The 22,531-nt window shown below is 38.8% G+C and overlaps 1 protein-coding gene across 4 annotated transcripts in view; it reads right to left on the reverse strand.

Annotated features, from left to right (window-relative positions):
- Positions 1–6,742: 6,742 nt before the first annotated feature.
- Positions 6,743–22,531, reverse strand: part of LOC132268309 (serine/threonine-protein phosphatase BSL3) — a 112,007-nt gene continuing 96,218 nt past the window's right edge. For 3 of the 4 annotated variants that reach the window (XM_059769150.1, XM_059769149.1, XM_059769151.1), the window contains 3 exons: positions 7,923–8,058; positions 7,698–7,837; positions 6,743–7,589 (listed from right to left, as the gene is read on the reverse strand). In XM_059769150.1, coding sequence (XP_059625133.1) covers positions 7,506–7,589; positions 7,698–7,837; positions 7,923–8,058 — 360 coding nt within the window. In that variant the 3' untranslated portion in view covers positions 6,743–7,505. The remainder of the gene's footprint in view (positions 7,590–7,697; positions 7,838–7,922; positions 8,059–22,531) is intronic. The other variant, XR_009469277.1, reaches the window with a different exon arrangement.

Below are 22,531 nucleotides of genomic sequence, written 5' to 3' on the forward strand. Positions count from 1 at the left end.
TTTGAATGTGGATATTGTTTACAATGCTTCAAAAATAGTTTTAGGAAGATCCTTTAGCTTTACCTTTGAACTAAATGTTAAGAGGCATGTTCCACATGTTATGATTTATGTTATACTTGCAAAGCCAATGAAACTTTAGGTTATCCTTATAATGCACTTTCCTATGGAGTAATTCAAATTAATCACCCTAGTTAATTAAAATGTTTTTCAAGCAAGGAGGTACTCTTCTTGGATGCACATCATCCTTATCTTGGATTTACTCTATGTTTTGGACATCTTTTGTTTCATACTCACATGCATGTGTTAGCATGTTGTATGCATGTTTTGGGATTGTGAATGTGTAATATAATTAGAGGATTTTGTTAGCTTCCTGTTGATGGGAGGAAATGGATTTGGAACTCACTTCCATAGTCATTTCTGCCCAAGTACTCTCTTTAGTATTACTTTAATGTGTATAGAGTAAGGCCAATGACTATTCACTTTTAATGTATATTATTTATAGCATGTTGTATCAATAAGTTTATTTACGGTATTCCATGCGTTTAGGAGCATTTTCGTATTTTACTTTGCCTTATTTTTCTTGGTATGGACCTTAGGGGACATAAAGCTCATTTTTGAGCAGAGGTTTCTTCATAAAATTTTCTAAAAATACCATTTTTTACCCCCCACGAACGCCCCACAATCGCTCATGGTCAGGGCAGCGTGCCCAGCCCTAACCACAATCGCTCGTGGCTCTGGGACGATCACTCGTGCTCCCCTTTTGCTCTATTGACTCATCTTTGACCTTCCGACTTCAAACAGTCATATCTCTTTTGTTATAACTCCAAATTGGTCCATTCTTAAGTCTAAACTAACCGCGACAAAATAAGATTTCCAATGATACCAATTACAGTCTCAGATTCCACTCATACCCTGATATATTCACATTTTAATGAGAGAGTGTCAGGATTTCATTCAAATCGGGATAGGGTTCCCATGGGTTATCACTTCTAATGACCTTAGAACTTCATATGAGGTTCCCAAAGGATCTTATTGGATTATTTTTTATATCATTTGACTTGTTGGGAGTCAAACTTCTTCCTCTTAGGGTAAAATGATCATTTTATCCTTGTTCTTATTTTTGGTTTGTTTTAGCCTTAGTTTCCGCATTCATCTTCTATTTGAGTCTCGTGACTTCTTAGGAGGTCACTTTGTTATCTTAGAGGTAGTGTTTATATCTATAGACCTTTTCTCTTTTCGTGCTTCCGCGTTTTGGACTCGATATCGGGTCGGGTTTTGGTCTTTCAGTTAATGCACCAGTTCTTCTATAGAGACCAGTTCCTTTTCCTTCATTTTTGTGGATTTTCTTTTTCTGTTATTTTATTTTATTTTCTATGTTCTGGTTTTTGTCCATTCGGGTTGAGTTGAGTGCTCAAGGATAGTTCCCGGCACTTCTTTTATTTGGTATTTGCCTTGTCCTCGTTTTATTCCACTTCTTGTATTTTTGGGGGTTTTTATGTAGTTAAGTTCTAAGAACTTTCTCAATTGTTGGGGATCTTTTTGAGGATATTTCATTTCTGGAGTTTTTGAGAAAGTATCTTTTGGAAGATATTTTTCTTTTGGGTTATTTGTTCGAATATCTTTTGAGATATTTTTGTGGAGTGGCCTTTGTGCAATTAACGAAAGTTAATATCAAATGTCCTGTTTTGGGCTTGGATTCTCATACAGGATTTATTTTCGCATTTCGTGGAACTGCATACTCATAGAAATGCATTCCAGACGTTTTTTTTCCCCCTATTTTAGGGTTTTTGACCTCGGGAGTCGCTGTTCTTGCTCGGGGCATATCTTTCTGCTCGGGACTCATTTTTTTATGCCGTTTCTTTCATTGTTCATCATTTTTCATAACAGTACTTTTTTGTTTACGGTCTTATTCCGTTTGAGCGCGTTTTGACGATTTTCACTTTTCAGGGCCACGTGGGGTTCGTTCAGGAGATATTTTTGGATTTCTATAAAAGGTCGAGGAGAAAGAAAATATCAAATATTTCCCCTCTCCCCTAGCTCACGGCTGCTGCCATTTTTTTTTCCCCCTTTTGATCTTCTTACTTCTCTCCTCCTTTTAGCTTCCTTCCACTTTGATTTACCCTTAGCCATAGAAGGCTTTTATGTTGGCCTTGGCAAGGCCTTCATTTTCATCCAATTGGATTTTCGTTTCGACTATTTTTGAGTTTCGGCTTTGAGCTGGGGTTTGGATTTGGGTGTAGTATGTTTGTAACCTTTGGATTTCATTTTATTTTGGGGTTTACCATATATTATATGCATGTTGTGTGAGTTGTAAGTATATATATGTATGAGATTACATTTTGACTTAGGCTTGCATATTGTTTAAAGCATATATATGGTTGTTGTCTTGTATAGTTTGTCATTTAATTGGTAGAAGACCATATTGTGTTTATTTCGTTGAAATACCATTGTTGCAATATTGTATTCTTCTTGCCATTTTTCTTACTAAAGGCTTGTTTAGTTTTTGTGTTGTTGTCTAATTAAATGTTCAAGGCTTACAATATTTGTATGATTTAATTCTTTGTGCTGATATCACAATGCCAGTGTAAGCTTATACATGTTGTGGACTTGTTGATATCATGTCATAAATGACCTTGTGGATTTAGGACATGGATTGTGTGATTTTTATATCTTATGTGCGCATGGAAGTTGAACAATGTGCATTATACATTTATAATTATGTTGTGGATATAATTGATTATTTTTTGAAATACTTGGGCTATTGTTATGTTGATATGGCCAGAGTTCGGCTTTAGTGCGGGAGATATAAGTTTTCTCCAATATAGTGCGCACTTAGGTAGTTCCTTGCGGGTTAGTAGCCCAAAATAGCTATTTGTCTTGGTTTTATTCCAGGATTTGATGTCCAAGATATTCTTATTATGTGATTTCGCATTTTATTCCAGAGTTGACAATTATGTGTAATTGTAGCTTGTGGTTTGGTATCGAATGTTCCAATTTGGTTCTATTTATTCACTTATAGTGATTTTGGTATTGGATGTTTCCAATTTGGTTTTATTTATTTACTTATGGTGATTTTGGTATTGGATGTTCCAATTTGCTTAAGCATACTTTTATATTGTGAAATTGGTTTATAATGCTTCAATGTTAGTTCTAGGATGATCCCCTAGTTTTACCTATGAACTAGACGTTAGGAGGCATGTTCCACATGTTGTGATTTATGTTAGGCTTGCAAAGCCACTGAAACCTTAGGTTATCCGCATGATGCATTTTCCTACGGAGTAATTTAAATTACTCACACCCGTTGATTATACATTTTTCAGGTGTTGACTTTCTCTTACGGATGGAAGCTTACTTTTGTTTTTTGTGGATGTGGTGTCATGGACATACTTATTTTATTTGCATAGAAGGTGTTTAGCAAGCCCTTTTTGTAATAGTTTTGTAAACATGTATGTATAATGTACATTTTGGATCAAATGTTGTAATTGAAGCCAATGGGCCGTTTTAAATGTTTAATGTATGTTTCACATGTCTTTTGATTTGATAAGCATGTTGTGAGTATTTATCTACACGTTTTGGCACTATCATGACATTTCATCTTACATTGCACTTAGGAACTTCAATTTTGAAGTCCATTGCATTTCTGGTTTGCAGCAGAAATTTTTACAGCTTTCCGAGTCATTTTGGTCAACCGGTACTCCATTTTGGTCGATCGGTCTCTTTTGAATTCAATTGAACAGTGTTTCCATTTTTGGGTCACAACTAGATGACTGGTTTCCTATTTCAGACAACCAAAGCACCAAGCTTCATTTCGGCTGTTTCTCTTTCTCATTTAGGATGACTAAAGTGATTAGGTTCATTTCAGATGACTGAAATGCCTTCTTGTCGTCAGCTTTGTCTTGGTCAGTTGTCATTGCATCCTTGGACCTTCTTGTTGCTTTTATTTTTTACTTTTGACCCTACATGAGCCATTTTATGGCGTTCATGATCTAGTTTGACCTAGTTCATGTTCTCTCAATCGTTATCGGTGCCGAAAGGTACCGTTTAACCTTTTTGACCTTAACTTCCGCATTTGGTTCCATTTTGAGCATCGTTCTCTCGTTTGAGGATCTTCCTTCGTTCTAGGGGTGGTATTCGCCTCTAGTGACTTTCTCTGTTGTTTTGCTTCCGCAATCATTGATTTCTTTTGAGTTCGTGACTTCTTTGATAGCCACTTTGTTGTCTTAGAGGTAAAGTCTACCTCTAGAGACGCTTATCCTTTCTTGCTTCCGCATTTTGGACTCGATAGCGGGTCAGGTTATGGGTTACTTGCTGACGCACTGGGTTATTTGAAATTCTGGCCGTCACATCTTCAAATTTGGGGTGACACACGGACTGTGTTGTCTTGCCAAAATCTTACCACAGAAATGAGATACCCGAACTGAAGCATCAAGAAGCCAAAATCTTACCACATAAATGAGAGACCCAGACTGGAGCATTAAGAGGCCAAAATCAGAAATGGAAAAAAGGGCTTTTTGTGTTTGAGAAATGGCTGGTCATTCTGAAAATCAGGAATGGTGTTCCTTGCCCTAGGTTGGACAACAGAAATGTAAGAAAGGGAGAAGATGAGAAATGGATTGGTCTAAAAATTAGGGGATATATTTGTTAGATTCATGAAGGTTATTTTGGTAATTTCATTTTATATTAAATTGGGCATTTTAGTAATAGACTTCAAAAAGGCTAAGGGGCATTTTGGATCATATTTGTATAATTCTTGTATTTGAATTCTTTTGTAAAGTTGTTGAATTATTTTTTTCGTATTTATTGTATTTTAAATAGTGCTCCAAATACATACTAATTATTAAATTATCCCAAAGTAAAAAAGGACACCTCATTTAAATTTGCGTTTTGTTGTTGTTGTTGTTGTTTTTTTTTTTTTTTTTTTTTTTTTCTTCTTTTGATAAATGCGTCTTTAGTGTTGTTTTATGAAGGTGGATATTAATTTCAGTGTACTCATCTCGAATGTAATTTGCAGATATATATTTTATAAAGTAAATATTTTATAAGTGCATCTTTAGTGTTGTTTTATGAAGGTGTAAATTAAATTAAGTGTACTCATCTCGAATGTTATTTGCAAATATATTTTTTAAAGTTAATTATTCACCATGGTAGTCATTTTAAACTTGTATTATGTTACAAGTGGGACTTGTTCGACATCGAATTTGGATGGTGGTTTAAAGTGTGTATAAAAGGGGTGGGTATGCAGTACTACCCAACAACATAAGTTTTTTTTAGTAAATGAGCAAGGGTCTACCCGTTACAGTTGGTATCAGAGCTAGATTCAATCTTTAATCTTGTATCACGCCAAGTGCCCAGTCCGAAAAGCGTCCAGGTCTGACCCCAGGTAGACAGGGTGGCCAGACCGCAACGAGGGCATTGCGTGGGTTCGGGTGGGGGGGAATGTTACAAATGAGACTTGTCATATTTGGATGGGGGTTAAAGCGTGTATAAATGGGGTGGATATGCAGTACTACCCAACAGCTTGAGCTTTTGGATACATGGGCAAGCAACCATCTGTTACATATTATCAGTTGTTAATTTATTACAAGTTCTTAACATCTTTCAAAAATTGTTGAGAAGACAAACTAAAATGAGAGTTATAACTCACCCATTTAAGCTAACTAGTTTATGACCCACCATTAATGGAGATGAGGGTTGAAGTGTGCATAAATAAGATCGGTATGCAACACTACCTAACAGCTTGACCTTTTGGATAAATGCACCCACCCGTTACATATTATCTATGGTTAATTTGTTACAAGTTCTTAATATCTTTCAATAATTGTTGAGAAGACAAACTAAAATGAGAGTTACAACCCACCCATTTAAGCTCTAACCTAATGAAAGTTACAACCCACCCAGTTAAGCTCCAACCAGTTTATGACCCACCATAAATTGATTGATAATAGGTTATTGACCCATTCATAACCAACCCCCCCAATCTCACCAAATTGCCACCCCTAAACCACCACTTTTTCAGTCATTTTTATCACACTCAAACTTCACAATGTCCATCAATCAAAAGGAGACTACAAATTCACCCCAAAAGTAGAATATTATCATTTTAAGTTTTTCCCAGACTGTTTAATCATCCGATTGTATAATTGTCCACGAATTGGGCTTTGTATTGAACTTTATTTCGATTTCAATCAGAATGAACAAGTCCTCAAATCCACCCACAAAGTGAAAATTCATCATTTCCTAACATTCTCAATAATTTTCCCCCATCTCAAATTGAGCTTCAATTAGGATTTTTGGTACCCTAATTTCAAATCCGGTCCACCTAGCTCATAATCCCTCGTCAAACTCAATAAAATGACTCAACACATCATTTTGGAATATAATCCATTCATTTGCCATGCCCACACTCATCTCTTCCAATAAAATCAACCAACCATGTTGCAAATAACAAAACATGCTCATACTTGGCATAAAGAAATAATAAAGCTGCTACAAAATGGATATACCTTATTACTACCATATCAAATTTGCACATTTAACGGCGTGGCAGTTGAGCTTTGAGCCAATATGGGCAATGTTAATCCATCTAACAACAATGACCGGATGAATAGTAAAAATTCACAATTGTTCAAAAGTTAATAATGAACCAAGAAGATGGAGCACACTACACAAGCCATTGAATCCTTAATCACAATAAGCAAAAGTTGTGCCCAATAAATCATATATATACCCCCATATCAGCATCACATTAACCGTAAATAAAATTTAAAAAGAAACGAACACAGTGTCGACAAAACCTCCTATATTTTAAGGCTGAGAAGCCAAAAAGTTCACACATCTATATGGTACAAAGTGGGAACACGAATTATACAAAGCAACGCCTTTATAATACACAAACGCCCAAAAAGAATTTAACTCTACAGCATGAATAGTAAGGCACGATTTACCCCCTCTAAGGGGAGGGGATGCTTGAGTGGCTAAAGTTGACTAAATCGCCGCTGTAGCTACTTTTTGAGCTACTTTCTCGTCATCAAGAGATTTCACTTCAACTTTATATATCTCAGAGATTTCGCTTCAACTTTATATATCTCACCCACCGCTTCTTAAGAAAAAATGAAAAAAATTAATACACCTAAAACGAGGAATAAAAATACATAGGCTAAGGAGAAAAATGCTCAAGCACTACTGACCCATCCGAAGAAATAAGCAATCCTAATTTCTTCCTGCTCTCGGTTCAATGTACAAAGGCAGCTTTTGGAGAATACCGAACTACTTATAGCACTGTGAATAAGGTAAACCACCCATCAACTGCAACTCATTTTCTGAACTAACATCGTCATTGTATGAAGGCACCTACCAATTATGTCAAATATGGTGTTCAAAAGGCTTTAAAACTCCAGCAGTTTCAGCATCATCCGTATGGCAGCATGCTATACACAGAACACCATAAAACCCAGGCAGTAGTATTGAGCCTGGAACAAATACAAAGAAACAGTATGGAGGATCTACTAAATCCAAGCAAGAGAACCCCGATCATTAGCAACTTGAGGACGGCCCCTCGTTGGTGTTGGTGGTCTGTTTGCATTAAGCTCCTAATCCCATATAAAAGCAACACAATGTCAATCCCAGGACAATGTGCATAAAGGCACAAAAAGGAAGTCACGTCAGAGAGAAATAATTAGTTAAGAATATGGAAGAACCTGCATCCATGTATCTTCTATATGACGCTCAGGTGATGTTTCTGGTGATGAAATTGCTGGTGGTAATGGATGAATGAGTTTCGGAACCACTACAAGATCTCTACCCAAAACTAAAATTGCTCCAGCATTATTAGCAGTGCCTACAGAAAGAGGAAAACCATACATGAATACACTAACAGTGGCAATGAAGCTAAGAAGCTCTACAAGTGAAGACCAGGAACAAACCACAGTAGTTGGTGGCTGAGAAAAGTGTAATAAGATGTCCCTGTGCAAAACGCTCAAAGCCATCCATCACACATTCGTGTGCCCGTACAATCAATTGAAGATCATTATTGTTGCAGAATTCCATCACGCGATCAGGCTGCACAAGAGTATCATGTTAGAGAAGCAGTGCTACACAAAATCAAACTACTGCAGGACTTAAAATTTTATTCCCAGATACACACATGCACAAAAGAAAACATGAAAGCAAGATAAAAAATCATAAAATTGGATCGACAATAACAAGGACCATTTAAGAAAATCAGAAGGCCATTATCCAGTATTAGTCTTGCCAATGCAGGGTGCTGAGGATGGACTAGGTGCATGACTCTAAAAATGAATTCAAGCACCAAGCCAGCATTGTGAGATCAGATACTCTCAAGGTTGGTGAATATAACTTGACGTAACAAAACTCGAAATTTCATCTGCATGTAACTGAAAACATGTCAAATCTACAATTTTTTACAGAGTTTCAGTTAAGAAACTGTAAAATCAACATTTCCAAACGCAGTGCGATGAGCCGAAGCAGCAACAAAGTAATTTTACTACTGATTCTGTTGGAAAGGAGAATATTCAGCTGAGATTTATTGCTTATCTCTAGGGATTCCTAGCTGTATTTTATGTTTAAATATAGGCCTAGTCAGTGTTATTAGAAGCGCGCCTGGGCGCGTGCCTAGGCGCAAGGCGCCTACAGGCGCACCTTATGCGCCTCATGCTAGCCCAGGCGCAGCGACCTTCACTAGGCGCGCGCCTGGGCTGCGCCTTGGATATTTTAAGAGGTGCGCTCAGGCACGCTTCATATATTCTGTGCTCCTTTTATAATTTGTTTGTGTGTTTCCTTTGATGTATTACGTGTACTATGTGTTTGCTTTTTTACTTTATATTATTATATATATATAGTTACAGCTTTTGGAAACTTAAAAGTACAAAATGAAAATTTGTCTTCTTGTGACTTGTGAGGCAACCCAATGTCTCCCAATAGTTAACAAAACAAATCAGTCAAGAGCAAAAGCTGCAGCAGAAATAAAGACGTGAGGGAGTGGGAAAGAGAGAGAACAGAGAGAAGAGAGAAAGAAAGAGAGAGAGAAGAGAGAAGAGAAGAGGGGAGGGCTATCAGTTGCCTCCATCTATCTTTTTCTGTGTCTCTGTTTTTTTTTTTTTTACTTCTTTCTTTTTCTCCGTCTCTGTTTCTGTTCTTCTGGGTCTCTTTTTTTCTTCCTCCTCTCTATATATCTGGTTTTGTGTTTTTCTAGCTATTTCTTTTTCTGGGTCTCTTTTATTTCTTTTTCTTCTATCTTTTTCTCCATCTCTGTTTTTGTTCTTGTGGGACTCTCTTTTTTTTTTCTTCTTTCTTTTTCTTCATCTACTCCTCTCCCGTGTCTTGCTATATATATATATATATATATATATATATTTTTTTTTTCTCTCTGGCCTGTATTTTTTTTCTCGTTGTATTTTTTCACATCATTTTCAACTTCTTGGTGTATAGCTGTAATATCTGTACGCTCTTCATCATCAAAGTCTTCAGCAAACATAGTTTGCGGTGCTATATTACCCGTAGGAGAATCAGTACACCACCTCACCCTTTAAAAAAGAAATACCGAACAGAATAAGACTTTTTAAAATTATTATTTTTTTGTTGTCTGTTGCATCTTAATTGTTGTAAAATTTCAGATTCTGTTTTTGTTCTCTCTAGCCTTCATTTTTTTTTCCCTTCATCTACTCCACCGTATTTTCTGTTTTTTTTTTTTTTTTTTTTCAATCTCTGACTTTTTCTTCCAATAATCTCTCTCTATCATTTTTTTCTCCCTTCTTCTTTGAAGGCTGTCTGTCTCTTCTTCTTTTTTTGTTGTGTTATGCTGAATTTTGCTACATAGATTATTTAAATTTTGAATGCATCTTTCTGAATGGTGTTTGCTGAAAGTGTGAATGTTGTTTGCTGAATTTAACTTGGTCCATCACTCCATTCTATTTCTCATTGTAAATACTAAATATATAGGAAAAAATGTCAAAGGATCCACTTGGAATTATTGTCACCTGCAAAACCCACAAGATAGGAATGCGACAGCATGTAATTTTTGTGAAAAAGTTATGAAAGGGGGTATTTACAGGGCTAAGCAACACATTGTAGGAGGACATAGAAATGTACAAGCATGTAAAAAGTGCCCTGAACATGTGAAAGAGGAGATTAGAGAATACATGGCAAGAAGAAAGAAGGAAAGGAATACACAAATTTGTTGCCTGATTTTGATGACATGAATGATCAAGATGAGGATGATGTTGCAATTATTGATGTTAAGGGTAAAAGAGTGGCAAATGGAACTGGAAGCAATAATATTCAATCAAAAAAACAGAAGCAGAAAGGTCCTATTGATTTGTACTTCACCCCTCCTCCGGAAGTGGTTGTGCAAAATAGAAATAATGACAAGGGTAAGCAAATAACAATTGACAGTGCTTGTAAGAAAGAACTTAGAAACCGAGCATGCCAACGGTTTGCAAGATGGATGTATGATGCCGGGATATCATTCAATGCCCTTAATTATGATAGTTTTGCACCAGTTGTTGAAGCTATTGGCCAACATGGTCCAGGAATGAAACCTCCGTCTTATCATGAGGTGAGAGTTCCCCTCCTCAAGAAAGAACTGGAGCATACAGACAATTTAATGCGGGATCATAAAGAGGAATGGGCAAAATACGGATGCACAATTATGGCAGATGGATGGGAGGATAAGAGACAGAGGTGTTTGATTAATTTTCTGGTGAATTGTCCTAAAGGGACAATGTTCATTCAATCTGTCGATGCTTCCTCTTATTCAAAGACCGGTGAAAAAATGTTCAACTTGCATAACAAGTTAGTGCAGCAAATTCGAGCAACAAATGTGGTTCAAGTAGTCACTGATAGTGCATCTTCTAATGTTGTGGTAGGTATAGATGCCAATATGTACTTGATGTGAAAAATTTAGGTTTATTGCTTTTAGCCTTCTATTAATCCAAATTTTCTTTCTTTACAATAGGGAGAATGTTGGAGGGAAGGCACCGACATTTGCATTGGTCACCTTGTGCTGCACATTGTGTGGACCTGATGTTGGAGGACATTGCTAAGATCCCAAATATAATGATGACCATAAAGAGAGCTATAATGTTAAATGGTTATATTTATAACCGTTCGGGTTTGTTAAACATGATGAGGCGTTGTACTGGACATAAAGAGTTGCTTAGACCTGCAACGACTCAATTTGCCACTTCATTTATCACGTTATCAAGCATCCATCGTCAAAAGGATTGCTTGAGGAAGATGTTCACTTCACAAGAATGGACCTCCAGTAAATGGGCGAAAGAGATACAAGGAAAAAATGTAGCACATATTGTGTTGATGCCTACATTTTGGACAAGCATTGTGTACTCTCTCAAAGTAGCAAGCCCTTTTGTTCGTGTAATTAAGTTGGTTGATGGTGAGAGAAGGCCTCCAATGGGATATATTTATGAGGCTATGGAAAGGGCTAAAGAAGCGATAGCTAAAGCTTTTGGTGGGAATGAGGAGAAGTATAAGGACATCTTTGAGATCATTGATAGAAGGTGGAATATCCAACTCCATCGCCCTTTGCATGCAGCTGAGCATTTCTTAAACCCAGAATATTTTTATAGCAATCCAAATATTGAGCAAGATGAAGAGGTGATGGGTGGTTTATATCAATGCATAGAAAGATTGGTTCCAACCACTGAAGTGCAAGATAAAATTTCTTTGGAGTTCAGTACATATATGAAAGCTGATGGTCTATTTGGCTCATCAATTGCTGTTAGACAAAGAAAGTCAAGGGCACTAGGTAAACAACTCAATTAATTATTTTTTAGTATATTTGAATTTTAATTTTGTTAATTTTTTACTAATAATATGTAAATAACAGCCGATTGGTGGTCCGCATATGGTTCTACAACTCCTAATTTGCAAAAGTTTGCTATTGAAGTGCTTAGCCTCACATGTAGCGCATCTGGGTGTGAACGAAATTGGAGTGTATTTGAACATGTAAGTTTTTAGTATTAGTAATTCAATAATAAAAATTTATATTATAAATAGTTATACACTTATACTTATTAATTATTTGAATTAATGCAGCTTCATAGCAAGAAGAGGAACAGGCTAACTCAATGCCGATTGAATGATTTGGTTTTCATCAAGTATAATAGAGCACTAAAACGACGATATGATATGCGTGATAGGATCGATCCCATCCTTTTAAATGATATAGATGATAGCAATGAGTGGTTGGTTGGAATAATGGATGAAGAGGTAGACCCCGAAAATGAGTTGGTGTTTGAAGATGACTCTTTGACATGGGGTGCAGTTGCTAGAGCTACCGGGGCTGGAGAGTCCAGCCATAATTTAAGATCAAGATCAGCTCCAAGGGCAACAAAGAGGACAACACCTTCATGCTCGTCTTCACTACGAATCATAGATGATGAGGAGGCAAACTCTGAGGACACAGAAGAGGAAGAAGATGCTGAGGGTTACAAATCTTTTGATGGGGACGATGATGCAACTATGTTGTTTGGTGAAGAGGATGATATTTAGGTCTCTTAAGATTGTTTGGTAACTTTGGTTTTAGGAGTCCTTGTCAAAACTCAAAACTGAAACTGATATTTTGTTGCTTGGTTTATAGATTTGGTAGGCTACTAAGTATCTTTTGATGGATCTGTTTTGGAGTCAAATGATTGCTTCAGACATCAAGTATAAATTTATAATATATGGTTAATTGGTTTATGTTTTGCTTTTATTGAATCTTTCTTATGAATAAATAGCTTTATTAGTTTAATTGTTCTAATTGTGATATATTTAGACTAATTTAGTGTTTTTATTATTGGATGTTTATTGTTTAATTGTGTTATTTTTGCTAAGAATTATTGTTTTAAAATTTTACTTGTGCGCCTCACATCACTCAGGCTCGCGCCTCGCCGTGCGCCTAGGCTCCAAGGGACCTTTAGCGCCTCGGTGCGCCTTGGGCTTTTAATAACTATGGGCCTAGTCAACTCTGTAAATAAGGAATATTAGTTGTAGAGTTATTCTGTTCCTTTTTTAATGCCTTGTATAGCCTATAAGTAGCGTACGAGTCTATCATGCTTAGTATCAATGAAATACCATTTCACTAGAACAATTCTCTCCTAATTCCTTGTTGTTTAAATGGTATCAGAGTAGGAACTTTATTTCTGACTCTTTTCTGCATTCTGAAAAAAGAAAAAATTACCAGGACTTATTCCTTGGTAAACTCCATAGACTCTAGCTTCTCACAATGTCTGAAGTCTGATCAGAAGTCTCTTCTAAGCCTACTGAAAACCGTGGTCCCAATTCTGATTCGCACTCTGTTCAGATAACCACCATATGTCTTAATGGAGACAATTTTCTGCGTTGGTCTCAATCAGTGCAAATGTATATTCAAGGGAGAGGAAAGATAGGGTAACTTACTGGTGATACAAAGGCACCTGATTTGAAGGATACGAATTGTGCCACTTAGGATGCAGAAAATTCCATAGTTATGGCCTAGCTTGTTAATTCCATGGATGAAGACATCGCCTCTAACTATATGCGCTATCCAACTGCCAAGGAACTCTAGGATAATATTCACCAGATGTATTCTGACCTCGGCAATCAATCCCAAGTGTACAAACTGCAACTACAGCTCGGAGAAATTCGACAAGTGGGAGACAACGTCACCAAATACTTCAATATGTTGAAAAGGCTGTGGCAGGATCTGGATATTTTCAATGACTATGAATGGAAATCTCCAGATGATTGTAATCACCACAAGAAGACAATGGAAAACGATCGCATCTACAAATTTCTTGTTGGCCTGAACGTAGAATTTGATGATGTAAGGGGAAGGATCATTGGTCGCAGTCCTCTACCTTCACTTGGAGAGGTATTCGCTGAAATTTGGAGGGAGGAAAGCCGCCATAGTGTTATGCTCGGAAAAAAGGGGGCTAGGGCATCAATTGAAAATTTTGCTCTAGTCGCTGCTGATGCAAATGCGAGCAAAACTTCCAATAGCCAGCGCAGAGCCGATGACAAGCCTCGGATATGGTGTGATTTCTGCAGCAAACCCCGCCATACACGTGAGAGATGCTGGAAGATTCATGGCAAACCCGCCAACTGGAAGAGCAGCAAGCCTAGAGACCGATCTGCTCGTGCAAATGAGGTTGATACTGGTCCCATCAATAAAGAGCAGATGGATCATCTTCTGAAGCTGTTGAAATCCAATCCAGAGTCTGGTATTCCTTATGTTTCTCAAGCTCAAACAAGTAGCAACCCTAGTGCTTTCTCTTGTCATTCTAGTCCTACACCTTGTATCATTGATTTGGGTGCTTCTCATCACATGACTAATCTCTCTCATGTATTTCATTCTTATTTGCCTTGTTCTGGCAATAAAAAAGTTAGAATTGCAGATGGATAATTTTCATCTATTGTAGGAAAAGGTCTATCAAAATTTCTGAAAAAATCACCCTAAAATCTGTCCTTCATGTCCCTAATCTTGCCTGTAATCTCTTATCTGTGAGTCAACTCTCTAAAGATTCTAATTGTTGTGTTACCCTTTTTTTTTTTTACTCTCACTGTGATTTTCAGGACCTGGGCACAGGGATGATGATTAGCAGTGCTAGAATGGTGGACGGTCTTTACTATTTTGATGACAACTTCCTCTGTAATAAACAAGCTCAAGGCTTTGGTACTAGTATTAGTTCTCTCTTTGTCCGTGAACAAATAATGATTTGGCATCTTAGACTAAGACATCCTAGTTTTTCTTATTTGAAGTATTTATTTCCTGTTTTATTTTAAAATGTGGATTGTTCATCTTTTCAATGTGAAAGTTGTCATTTATCAAAGAGCCATCATACTACGTATAGTTCAAAACCATATTGTGCCTCAAAACCATTTTACTTAATTCATAGTGACGTTTGGGGTCCTTCGAAAATTACCACATCTTCTGGAAAAAAATGATTTGTAACTTTCATAGATGATCACACTCGGCTATGTTGGGGGTATATTTGATGAATGATAAATCTGAAGTTAAAAATTTGTTCAAAAATTTTTATAATATGGTTGAAAATCAATTTCAAACAAAAATAAGAATACTTCATTCTGATAATGGAGCTGAGTATTTCAATCAATTTTTGGGAAATTTTTTAAAGAAAAAGGGGATTCAACATCAATATACTTGTAGTGATACTCCTCAACAAAATGGTATTGCCGAGAGAAAAAACAGACATTTACTTGAAGTTGCACGTGCCATTATGTTCTCAATGCATGTACCAAAATATCTATGGGGAGATGCTACTTTGACAGCATCTTATTTAATAAATAGAATGCCTACTCGTATTTTAAAATACATTACACCTGTAGAGAGTTTCAAAAACTTTTTCCCTGAATGTCGACTTTTTTCTGACTTACCCTTGAAAATTTTTGGGTGCACTATGTTTGTTCACATACCTAGTAGGCTTCGATCCAAACTTGATCCTAGGGAAGAAAAATGTGTGTTTATCGGTTATGCGCCAAATAAAAGGGGATACAAGTGTTATAATCCTAAAACAAAAAACATTTTTGTAGTATGTATGTATCGTTTGTGGAAGATCAGCCTTACTTTGGACAAAACTGTCTTCAGGGGGAGATAGTGAATAATAAAGCTCAGTTTTGGGAAAAAGCTGTCCTCTGCCTAATACCCTTCTTTCCCGTACTTGTTCTTGATCCTTCCACCTCTAATAATCAAGACCCGGTGCTCCGTGTTTATACTAGAAGGAGCACTCATCAAAAAAATAAGGACTTGCCTACAACTCTAGCAAATGACCAACCACTGTCTCCGAGCGATGGTCCATCTACTACTCCAGGTAACTCTAATCCTTCTTTACAAATTCCACTCCTATTGCTTTCGATCTCGATGTACCTATAGCACTTAGAAAGGGAGTCCGAATCTGTACAGAACATGCTATTGCTAAATATGTGTCTTACCATAGGCTTTCTAAGTCTCATAAAACTTTTACCTCAAAAATCTCCCACCTATTTATCCCACGAGCCATTCAGGAAGCTTTAGATAATCCGGATTGGAAATTGGCAATTTTGGAAGAGATGAATGCTCTAAAAAAGAATGGAACTTGGGAGATAGTTAACTTACCCAGGGGGAAGAAAACAGTAGGATGCAAATGGGTGTTTACAGTTAAGTGTAGAGCTGATGGAAGTATAGAAAGGTACAAGGCACGTTTAGTGGCAAAAGGATTTACACAGACAAACGGTATTGATTACTAGGAGACTTTTGCTCCAGTCACAAAGATTAATTCAATCCATGTTACTATCCTTAGAAGTTAGTCTTGACTGGCCATTACACTAGCTAGATGTAAAAAACGAATTCGTAAACCGGGATTTGGAAGAGGAAGTCTTTATGAGCCCACCACCGGGGTTTGAAGAACGTCTTGCTGAAGGGAAAGTGTGTAGACTAAGAAAATTCCTGTATGGCCACAAACAATCTCCTAGAGCATGGTTTGAGGGATTTGGGAAAGTTGTAAAGGGCTACAGATATACACAAAGTCAGGCAGATCACACTATGTTCTATAAGCACTCAAAAGAAGGAAAGATTGCTATTTTGATTGTTTATGTTGATATAATATTAATAGGTGACGATCATGTTGTGCTCAAAAGACTCGAGAGTTCTTGCAGATGACTTTAAGATCAAGGACTTGGGAGCCTTAAAGTATATTCTTGGAATGGAGTTTGCCAGGTCTAAAAAAGGCATCTTCGAATCTCAAGGAAAATATGTGCTAATCTTCTTGGAGAGACAAGTCTACTCGGTTGCAAGCAGCAGAGACACCAATTGAACCTAATTTGAAGCTCCAATCTGCTAAACCCGAAGATGTGAAGAATAGGGAACAATTTCAGAGGCTGGTTGGTAGACTTATTTATTTGTCGCATACTCGCCCAAACATAGCTTTTGCAGTGAGCATGGTAAGTCAATTATGCACTCACCAGGTCCAAAACACTTCGAGGCTATGTATAGAATCCTAAGGTACTTAAAGGGATCACCAGGGAAGGGCCTGCTGTTTGAAAAGCACGGTCACCTACAAATTGAAGTATATACAGATGCAAACTGGGCTGGGAGTATAACTGATAGAAGGTTAACCTTTGGCTACTGTACTTTTGTTGGAGGAAACCTTGTTACTTGGCGTAGTAAAAAGCAAAATGTGGTGGCAAGAAGCAGTGTTGAAGCTGAATTTAGATCAGTTGAGCACGGAATTTGTGAGGTGTTGTGGGCTAAGAGAATCTTAAACGAACTAAAGGTCTCAAGTCCCTCTTCGATAAAGGCATATTGTGATAACAAAGCAGCAATCTCAATAGCACACATAATCCTGTTCTTCATGACAGAACCAAGCATGTTGAGGTAGACAAGCACTTCATCAAGGAGAAAATAGAGAATGGGTAGATTTGTATGACCTATATACCAATTGATGAACAGATTGCAGATGTTCTTACAAAGGGGTCAGTCCAAGAAACAATTTGAGAAATTGACGGGCAAGCTGGCTATGGAAGATATCTTCAAAGCAGCTTGAGGGGGGGTGTTGGAAAGGAGAATATTCAGCTGAGATTTATTGCTGATCTCTAGGAATTGCCTAGCTGTATTTTATGTTTAAATATAGGCCTAGTCAACTCCGTAATAAAGAATATTAGTTGTATAGTTATTCTATTCCTTTTTTAATGCCTTGTATAGCCTATAAGTAGTGTACATGCATATCATTCTCAGTATCAATGAAATACCATTTCACTAAAACAATTCTCTCCTAATTCCTTGTTGTTTAGAAATTCATAATAGATAGGATTCTATAATTCTTTCTTGTTCTTTCATCAAGGATAGCAAACCATTCAATCTCGATGCCATGTAAGTATAGATGCAAAATAAGTCAGAACTATAGACGTGATTCCCAAGAATGCAAAGCCAACTTGTCTTTGTATCTTCATTATCCTTGGAATTCTTACAATAACCAATTATGTGTAATGTCAAGGTTGATTGCATCAGAAGCGATGGTGCAATGGTGTAAACGTCCATGGAGAAATTAAAGAAATCAACATCATCTATAGAAACTCGTGGCTGAATTCAACTTAAACAGCTTTAGAAGTTGGGTCGGGCATGTTTTGTCAAAATAAATAATAAAAAAACACAACAACATAATCATGCATCAGCATGCCAAAACTGATAGGGAAGCTAGAGTCATTTTTTTTTTTTTTGATAAGTAAAATTAAATAAAAGCGATCAAAAGGGGAGCGAATCCCAAAAAAGAATACAAGGCCACAGGAACTAAGCCTTCAAAGAGGCCACAAAATCAATAATCTCCTCTAAAGATCTATAATCTCTCCCTGAAACCCAACAAAAAAGAGTGGAAAGAATAGAAAATTTAAGAATAGAAATCGACATCTCCTGTCCTTCAAAATATCTCCTATTCCTCTCGAGCCATAAACACCACCACACACACAGAGGCGTAGCCCTCCAAGCATCCCGAATGACAGCTCCCACAGAGCATCCAATCCAGGCCTCAATCAACCCTCTCACGGAACAAGGCATAACCCATAGAAACCCAAACAATCCAATCATCAAATCCCAACAGGCTCTAGCAATGGTGCAGTGTAAAAAAAGATGATCCACTGTCTCCTTATCACGAAGACACATATAGCAACGATTAACCACCACCTGATTTCTCCTCCTCAAGTTATCCTGGGTTAAAATCTTTCCCAAGACCAAGGACCACGCAAAAAAGGCCACCTTAAGAGGAGCCTTTGAGCGCCAAACGGATTTCCAAGGAAAGTAATCCCTAGGATCATTCATGAGGCACCTGAAAAAGGACCAAACCTCGAAACGCCCCTTAAAGTTATCAGCCTAAGTCCAACCATCAGAATCCTCAACCACAATCCTCTGGCGATACAATAGCTCCAAGAAACGAATGGCTTCCTCAATCTCCCAGTCCTGAAGCAATCGCCTGAAACGAACATCCCACACCAGTCTCCCATTATCAAGATGATAACAGTTGACCAGCATGGCCTGCCTATCTATAGCAATCCTAAAGAGCTGAGGAAAAACAAGAGCGAGAGGAATATCTCCACACCAAATATCCTCCCAAAAACTGACCCTTCTACCATCCCTGAGTCGAAAACGGATATGTTTGACAAAATCAACCCACCCCTTCCGAATAACCTTCCAAACCCCCACTCCTCGAGGCCCACGCACATCCAAGGAACACCACCCTCCTTTACTCTCCCCAAACCGACTCACCACAACCCTCCTCCAAAGCCAGTGTCTCTCCACTCCAAACCTCCATAGCCATATCCCAAGGAGAGCCTTATTAAAAGGCACCAATCTTCTAAGGCCCAAACCTCCATTCCGAATAGGCCTGCAAACCAGCTCCCATCGAATCAAATGGAACTTGAACTCATCCCCTCTACCCCCCCATAGAAAATTACGCTGTAATTTCTTTATCCTCTCCGCCACTGAAGAGGGAATCTGAAAAAGGGAGATAAAATAAGTTGGAAGGCATGAGAGAGTGCTCTTAATCAAAGTGACCCGACCTCCCTTGGAGAGGTACTGCTTCTTCCAACCAGCCAATCTCCTCTCAAATCTATCCACCACAAGATCCCAAACCCCCACACACCTCGAAGGGGCTCCCAGAGGCAACCCTAAGTAAGAGATGGGAAAAGAGCCAGTACGACAACCAAGAATATCAGCAAAAGTCTCAATCTTAGGGACCTACCCCACCGGCACCAGAACGCTCTTACCAATATTCACCTTGAGGCCAGAAACAACTTGGAACCAAATCAGAACAGACCGCAGATAACGAAGCTGGGACACATTCGCATCACAAAGAACTAACGTGTCATCTGCAAACATCAAATGGGATATCTCCAACTGGGAAGCAACATCCATGCCCACCTGAAAACCACTCAAAAATCCAAGCTCAACAGCCCTACTCATCAATCTACTGAGGGCCTCCATGACAAACAGGAACAAGAAAGGGGAGAGTGGATCCCCCTGTCCCAAGCCCCTCAAGCTATTGAAAAAACCAATAGGAGCACCATTCACAAGAATCGAAAAGCGAGCACTGGAAATACAAAAATGGATCCATCTCCTCCACCGATCACCAAACCCGATCCTCTCCATCAAGTAAAGAAGGAAGCTCCAACTCACATGATCATACGCCTTCTCAATGTCTAACTTACATAAAACACCCGGGACCCCACTACGCAATCTGGAATCCACACACTCACTAGCAATGAGAACTGAATCCAGAATCTGATGACCTCCCACAAAAGCGTTTTGAGAACCAGAAATGACACCATCCAGAACATTCCTCAACCTAGAAGCAAGGAACATGGCAATCAATTTGTAAATACACCCCACCAAACTAATAGGCCGAAAATCCTTAACATCCAATGCCCCTCCCTTTTTCGGAATAAGAGCAATAAAAGTGGCATTCAGACTCTTCTCAAAAGAGCCTTGAGCATGGAAAGCATGAAAAGTGCCCATCACCTCCCCTTTAACCACCTCCTAGCACTGCAGAAGGAATCTCATGGTGAACCCATCCGGACCTGGAGCTTTATCCCCATTACAACTCTTCAAAGCAATCGGAATCTCCTCTTCAGAGAAAGGTTCCTCCAGAACCGTGCACTCCTCGCTCGAAATAGAGGCAAACTGAAGCCCATCAAGTAAAGGCCTCCACCCAATAGTCTCTATGAACAAATTCTCGTAGAACTCTGAAATGCCCTTGCAAATCTCCTCCTCCTGACAAAATAACTCCCCCTCCACCCGAATCCTCCCAATATGATTGCCCCTTCTATGAGCATTGGCCAATCTATGGAAAAATTTTGTGTTCCAATCCCCCTCCTTAAGCCATAGAGCCCTACACTTTTGCCTCCATGAGATCTCCTCCATGATTGCAATCTCAACAAATTCCGCCTGACACTCCACCCTCCTAGCCTTCAAGGAATCCACCAACTCCCCTTGCCCTTCTATCCGATCAATATCAGCAATCTCAGCAAGAACCCGATTCTTTCTCCACACAATATTCCCAAAAACCTCTTTGTTCCAAATTTTGATATTATCCTTCAAAGGACGCAAATTTCCTGCAAGCAAATGACTTGGGTGCCAGTCACCTTGAACCACCATAGACGAACCCTATCCAAAAAACCCACCACCCGCAGCCACATATTCTCGAATCTGAAAGGAGAATGTCTACTGTGCAATCTGCCACAATCCAACATCAACGTAACATGATCAGAGATAGGGCGAGCAAAAGTAGTCTGCACAACATCAGAAAACTTCTCCTCCCACTCCCCGGACACAAGGAATCTATCAAGCCGAGAGAGAGTAGGGGGAGAGCGGCCACTAGACCAAGTAAAAGGCCCTCCCTCTAAAGGCAAATCCACCAGCCCAAACTCATCAATGAACACCGAAAAGGACTCTATATCTGACGTCCACCTCCCCCCCGTCAACCTCTCAAAATGAGATCGAACAACATTAAAATCCCCTCCAACACACCAAGGCAACGGCCATCTTCTTCTAATCTCCCCTAACTCCTCCTAAAGCAAACAACAAGCTCTGTCTTCAGTAGGCTCATAAACACCAGAAAAGACCCAATGAACACCATCCTCCACCAAAGAGAAAACGCACGAAACAGAGAATCTCCCAACCTGAGAATCCACCTTATTCACCCATCTGTTATCCCACATGATCAGGATGCCACCCGAGGAACCAATAGCATCCAAGGCAAACCAGTCCACAAATCTGCCTTCCAAAAGGCTCTGCACCATCCTATCCGACATTGATGCAAACTTGGTTTCTTGCAAACATACCACATGACCTCCCCCAGCACGAATAACCGACTTCACCACTTTCCTCCTGACCGGGTCATTGAGACCCCGGACATTCCATGAAATAATTTGTAGCTTCATAGGGAAACAATTAAGTCAGCAAGCCCTTCCCTCCTTCCACTATCCCTCTCCCTGGATCCCCTATTCCTCCTTCTATACGTGATAACCTCAGTGGGACTCTGAACCACCCTCTCTCCCACCCCATCAGGCATCCTACTCTTACCTCTCACCCTTTCCTTAATTTGAGAGTTGAGAACATCATGAAACAAACACATTGCCTCATCCACCCTATCCTCGAACGACACTCCAAAAAGAGAGCCCACATCCAAACCCTTTTCCCTCAACCACTCCTCTTCCACTCCCTCAACATCCGTAGAATCACTCCCCCAATCTCCCTCCGGACAGACAACAGCCAAAGGGACAGCCAAGTTCACAGCTTGTTCCAAATCCTCCCACTGAGCCAAACTCAAATCACCATCAAGGGAAGAGCTTGCAGTTTCCTCCCAATCGTCAAGGACAGAAGAAGAATGAGAACACCCAGTTCGCTGCGATTCAATCACCTCCTCAGACAACCCTCCCTTTGATTCACACTGAAAGCCTTTCAAAGCCAAAAAAATCCCGTAATTCCTTAAATAGAACAGTGGCAGACACATCATTAACCTTAATCTTCACGTCACGTCCAATGCACACC

The sequence above is a fragment of the Cornus florida genome, unplaced genomic scaffold, assembly GCF_030987335.1.
Source record: "Cornus florida cultivar Cherokee Brave unplaced genomic scaffold, ASM3098733v1 CherokeeBrave_3.0.0_Hap2_Chr08, whole genome shotgun sequence".
Lineage (NCBI taxonomy): Eukaryota > Viridiplantae > Streptophyta > Magnoliopsida > Cornales > Cornaceae > Cornus > Cornus florida.